General features: G+C 45.4%; 1 protein-coding gene across 1 annotated transcript; it reads left to right on the forward strand.

The window, feature by feature from the left end:
• Nucleotides 1-1,677: 1,677 nt before the first annotated feature.
• LOC139394129 (eomesodermin-like) lies at nucleotides 1,678-5,800 on the forward strand. The gene is made up of 6 exons (XM_071142162.1): nucleotides 1,678-2,240; nucleotides 2,516-2,670; nucleotides 2,813-2,934; nucleotides 3,748-3,903; nucleotides 4,306-4,367; nucleotides 5,032-5,800. Exons 1-6 carry the CDS (start codon nucleotides 1,726-1,728, stop codon nucleotides 5,798-5,800), a joined length of 1,779 nt encoding a protein of 592 aa, XP_070998263.1. The 5' UTR covers nucleotides 1,678-1,725.
• The last annotated feature ends 200 nt before the right edge of the window (nucleotides 5,801-6,000 follow it).

The raw sequence follows: 6,000 nt of genomic DNA on the forward strand, positions 1-6,000 counted from the left end.
GCGCTACATGAGAAATACCGGGGAAAGCGTGAGCACAAATAATACTAGTGTCTGTTTCGATGAGGGTGACAACTTTCCATAGAGTGTTTTCACACCTTTATACAAACCCCCGGGTCTCGGCATTTCTGAAAACAAATCTCATACAATTTGTCATGTGGTTTACAAGAAAACGAATTGTTAAGTGAAAGGTATAAATGGTCAAGCCATGCAATAATTTACCGTAGCTAATTCCTCTGTATAGGTCTAACAGACGGATTTTACTACACATATCTGTGCTATCAATTGAATTGCTACTCCGTAATTAAATTGTTCTAATTTTCTAGTTAGCATCTTGCTATTATAAATCAATATGACAGAGAAGAGAGCTTAAACAAACATTTAGATATACCGCGGGGTCCGGGGGAGGTAAAGGCCCTATATGTCTTAGTGAAGGGTTCTATAATGACGTGATAATTGTCGATCATCGGCCGGTCAATGACCTGATGGGCTGTAGAGAGATAGTTCAATGAGCGTTGTCTACCGGGAATACACACATAACTAGCGATAGATGGAGGGGTGGGGGGACACGGGAAACCTGGATGTACAGTTTTATTTAGGATGTTACAACAACAACAACAAAAAAGACACAACATTTAACATTTACTCCAAGAGGTTGAAATATATAAGTAGAAAAAAGACTTTCGTGAACTAACACTCTCACTTGACCCCCTCCCCCCGTCCCGTCCCCCCCCTACCACCTTACTAACTCTGACCTTGCTCATAACTACTTTATTGAGGACAAATGTACTGACTACGGCTGTGGTATGAGGTTGTCCCGTCTAGCTTTCTGTAGATTAATGTACTGACTACGACTGTGATATGAGGTTGTCCCGTCTAGCTATCTGTAGATGAATGTACTGACTACGACTGTGATATGAGGTTGTCCCGTCTAGCTTTCTGTAGATGAATGTACTGACTACGACTGTGATATGAGGTTGTCCCGTCTAGCTATCTGTAGATGAATACACTGACTGTAAGTCACTCTGAATAAGACCGTCTGCTAAATGAATAAAATGTATTAAAATAATAATAATAATAATAATAATAAAAAGCTAAATATAGGCCACGAGAAGTAGGTATTATTTTTAAATGTACAGAGCAGAATAAAACTCATGCCTCTCTGACAGGTCCTTATCTGGGAGATGTAGTGTAGCATACTTTTTTTATTTTTATATCAGTTAAATATCACACCCCCCAAAAAGGGTAAATATATGTGGACTGAGCCATCTATCACGATCCATCCTAAAAGCCACACCCATGGCCTTCACAGCAAATTGGGAGTGTGAAACGGGAATCACGTAATCACCCGTGCAGGTTATCACAGGGGAGCAGCTCGTCAGTTTACACAGTGGTAACTCAGTGCACACGGCCAGCCAGACGGGCAGGAGGACTTCCCTGCCTCTTGATTTACAGTAGCCTATATAGCCAGTTAGCCCGGTTGAGAGTATAGGTCTATAGCCTATGCGATTCTAATTGGGATATTTTGGATATACTTTTTTTTTTTTTTATAAAAAAAAAATATTGTACTTTTATTTCTCCAAAGGATGCAGAACTTTTCAAGAAGATCCCTGGTTCCGGTGCGTCTCCAACCCTTCTGACAGAAGCCCCGGAGAAGAATTGGAAGAAAAGAAGAAGACCGTGGGACCGAATAACATTTAATCTTAACCTGACAAAAAAAAAATTACCATGCTCGGAGAGGGAGAGAGCAACACCTTTCCTTCCCCCAAGGACGCCCCCCGCCCGGAGGAGAGGAGAAAGTCCCCGGTGGTGGGTGCAGATGACCCGGCTATGGCCGGCAGCGCTAGCCGATACACCGACGGACTCGGGCCAGACCGCTATTATATCTCACCCCCATCCAAGCAAACTGGAGACATGGCGAGTCCATGTTCATTATTCCCTTATTCTCAGTCCGGTACCGTTTACACGGCATCCGGTGGATCCAGATATTCGACATCGCTTCACTTCAGCTCGGTGTTGCCTCCCACGGGATTCTCCTCGGCGGGGCGTAATCAGTTCGGTTCGGCCTACCAGTTAGGACAGGGTGGGTGTCTCTACCCTCCATACAGCACCGGCTCCGGGATCGGCTCGGTGCCCCTACCCTCAGGCACGGGGGTGAGGGCTCAGGTCTACCTCTGCAACCGGCCTCTCTGGCTCAGGTTCCACCGTCATCAGACCGAGATGATTATCACCAAACAGGGCAGGTGAGTGCGACGTGGCCAGCGGATAAAGCTGCTTCGGTTCGGCGGGTGCCGAGTGTGCTTTCATACTGTCGTGAAACTGTATTCTCTCAAACTCCATTAAAATACGGAAAAGGCGCCTGAATACTGAAAAGGATGCCATCATCATTATTGTATTTATATTTGATGTTGTGAAACTGTATTCTCTGAAACGCCACCCACACATTAATTTGTTCTCAAATTCTCACCAGATCTGGCACATTTAAAATGACGCATTTGAATCCCTGTCTGTTTATCAGGCGGATGTTCCCGTTCCTGGGTTTCAACCTGATGGGTCTGAATCTCTCTGCTCATTACAACGTGTTTGTGGAGGTCATGCTCGCGGACCCCAACCACTGGAGGTTCCAAGGCGGGAAATGGATCACCTGTGGAAAGGCGGCCAATAATATGCAGGGTATGATCCTAGAAATTATAGGCAGTAGAAAGATTAGAAACGACTTCTAAAATAGTTGTTTTGATTACACTAACCACAGCGATTATGAAACAATCTTTTTTTAAATGTATTTTTAAATAAAAAATAATTTTCCTTCTTTTAGGAAACAAAATGTACGTCCATCCTGAATCTCCCAACACGGGAGCACACTGGATGAGACAGGAGATCTCCTTCGGCAAACTGAAGCTCACCAACAACAAAGGAGGCAGTAACAACAACGCACAGGTGATGCTTTTTTTAAATACCACCTGCGAGGGGGGGGGGGGGGGGGGGGTCATTTTAAGGAAATATAAATATATTCTAATAAACCTTGGGAATGTATTGATTTATGTAAAAAATATTTTCATCGTTTAAAAAATAAAATCCTACTGTGGTTAATGTGTAACTTCCAGGCTCATTGTTTTAAATGCAAAACAAAATAAACAACATATTTATTTTATTTTTTTTTTATTTTTTTTTATTTTTTATTTTACCTTTATTTAACCAGGCAAGTCAGTTAAGAACAAATTCTTATTTTCAATGACGGCCTGGGAACAGTGGGTTAACTGCCTGTTCAGGGGCAGAACGACAGATTTGTACCTTGTCAGCTCGGGGGTTTGAACTCGCAACCTTCCGGTTACTAGTCCAACGCTCTAACCACTAGGCTACCCTGCCGCCCCTATTGTTATTATTATGAACATCATCCATACATACATATAGATTTCTTTATTAAGCCAAATCCTGAAAACATTCGCATAAACTTTGATGTCAGTGGTATGTGTCATTATTTATTTATTTATTTGACCTTTATTTAACCAGGCAAGTCAGTTAAGAACAAATTCTTATTTTCAATGACGGCCTAGGAACAGTGGGGCAGAACGACAGATATGTTCAGGGGCAGAACGACAGATATTTAGGTCTGGGATTGGATCTAGCACCCTTTCGGTTACTAGGCCAACGCTCTTACCGCTAGGCTATCCAACCTGCTGCACCCGTATAGAATTTGGCCCACAAATAAGTCTTCTCCGTTGACTTTCTGTTCGGTTTCTCTGTGTACAGATGATAGTTCTTCAGTCTCTTCATAAGTATCAGCCGCGGCTACACATTGTAGAGGTGACAGAGGGGTTGGGGGACATGAGCAGTGACCCAAAGACCCAGACCTTCACCTTCCCTGAGAACCAGTTTATAGCCGTCACGGCCTATCAGAACACCGATGTAAGAATGCATCTTTCACTATCGTTCTCTCTCTCTCTGTCCGCTCCCTCTGCTCTCTCTCTCTCTGTCCTCTCCCTCTGCTCTCTCTCTCTCTGTCCTCTCCCCCTGCTCTCTCTCTCGGTCCTCTCCCTCTGCTCTCTCTCTCTCTCGGTCCTCTCCCCCTGCTCTCTCCCCCTGCTCTCTCTCTCTGTCCTCTCCCCCTGCTCTCTCTCTCGGTCCTCTCCCCTCGCTCTCTGTCTCTCTCTCTGTCCTCTCCCCCTGCTCTCTCCCCCTGCTCTCTCTCTCTGTCCTCTCCCCCTGCTCTCTCTCTCTCTTTCCTCTCCCCCTGCTCTCTCTCTCTCTCTCTCCACCATTTATCTCATTATAACACTGTTTTCTAATTGCTACTCTCTTTTTCCATAGATCACACAACTGAAAATTGACCACAACCCGTTTGCAAAAGGATTCAGGGATAACTATGATTCGTGAGCATCTTTAATGTTTCCGTCATGTTGATATTCACTTACAAATGACTGTAACACAACAAAGTTTTTTTTGGCGTGATGTCTTATCCCTGTCACATTTCCTTATACACCAAGTGTACAAAACATTAAGAACACCTTCCTAATATTGCGTTTGCAGCCCCCTTTGCCTGCACAGCAGCCCCTCAATTCGTCAGAGCATAGACTCTACAAGTTGTCGAAAACGTTCCACAGGGAGGCTGGCCCCGTGTAGACTCCAATGCTTTGTCAAATTGTCTGGATGTCCTTTGTGTTGGTGGACCATTCTTGATACACACAGGAAACTGTTGAGTGTGAAAAACCCAGCAGCGACTGGCGTGGCTCTGGCACCTACTACCATACCGCATTCAAAGCCCCTTGAATCTGTTGTCTTGTCCATTCACCCTCTGAAGGGCACACATACACAATCCATGTCTCAATTGTCTCAAGGCTTAAAAATAATTATTTAGCCTGTCTCCTCCCCTTCATCTACACTGATTGAAGAGGATTTAACAGGTGAAATCATTAAGTGATAATAGCTTTCACCTGGATTCACCTGGTCAGTCTGTGTCATGGAAAGAGCAGGTGTCCTTAATGTTTTATCCACCCAGTGTACATTCTCCATCTCTCTTCTCCTATGATATTCTAGGATGTACACAGCTCCAGAGGGTGACCGACTGACCCCCTCCCCCACCGACTCCCACCGCTCCCACCAGATCGTCCCAGGTGCTCGCTACGCCATGCAGCCTTTCTTCCAGGACCAGGTCATCAACAACCTGCCCCAGAACCGCTTCTACAACAGCGAGAGGACAGTACCCCAGACCAACAGTCTCTTTTCCCCTCAGCCAGAGGACAGCGCCTCCCAGAGGTGGTTTATCTCCATGCAACAGGGAGGAGCTGGCCCCAACAAACTGGATCTCAGTTCCTATGAAGGGGACTACTCTAGCAGCCTGCTCCCTTACGGGATTAAATCCCTGCCTCTACAGAACTCCCACGCTCTCACCTACTACCCAGACTCTCCTTTCACTTCCATGGCAGCAGGATGGAGCTCTAGAGGATCTTACCAGAGAAAGGTGACCACGGGCCTGCCGTGGTCCCCTAGACCCAGCCCCACTGGGTTCCCAGAGGACCAGCTGTCTGTGCCTGACAAAGACAAGGCTCAGGGGGAAGAGATCAACGGCAGTAGTGTTGGTAACATAGCTTCAACGTGGACTGATACTCACTCTTCAACGCTGGGCCCGGATAAAGCTGACTCTGGGGTCGTGGTGTGTAAAAGGAGACGTACGCCTCTGAGTGGACCCGGCACAGAGAACTCCCCCACTGTAAAGGGTGAGAGTCTGACTGCCACTGACTCCTACAGCAAAGACTCATCTGTTTCTAAAAGTATGGCTTACTATTCCTTCTACACAAGCCCTTAATTATCTTGTCACCTTTTAAAAAATCTTTGATGCCAGGGTTTTTCCTTCTTTTCTTATTGGTTGGAAGTTCCAAGTCTGTCGACATTCTGCCAAACCAGTGCCACCCACACCAACCTTATTCACCAGGGTTTTTAACAACGTGTGACTGGACAGTGTGATTTAAAAAAAAAATTAACAATCTATGATGGACCGTGGGAATT

The sequence above is a fragment of the Oncorhynchus clarkii genome, unplaced genomic scaffold (genome assembly GCF_045791955.1).
Source record: "Oncorhynchus clarkii lewisi isolate Uvic-CL-2024 unplaced genomic scaffold, UVic_Ocla_1.0 unplaced_contig_6317_pilon_pilon, whole genome shotgun sequence".
NCBI classification, from domain to species: domain Eukaryota; kingdom Metazoa; phylum Chordata; class Actinopteri; order Salmoniformes; family Salmonidae; genus Oncorhynchus; species Oncorhynchus clarkii.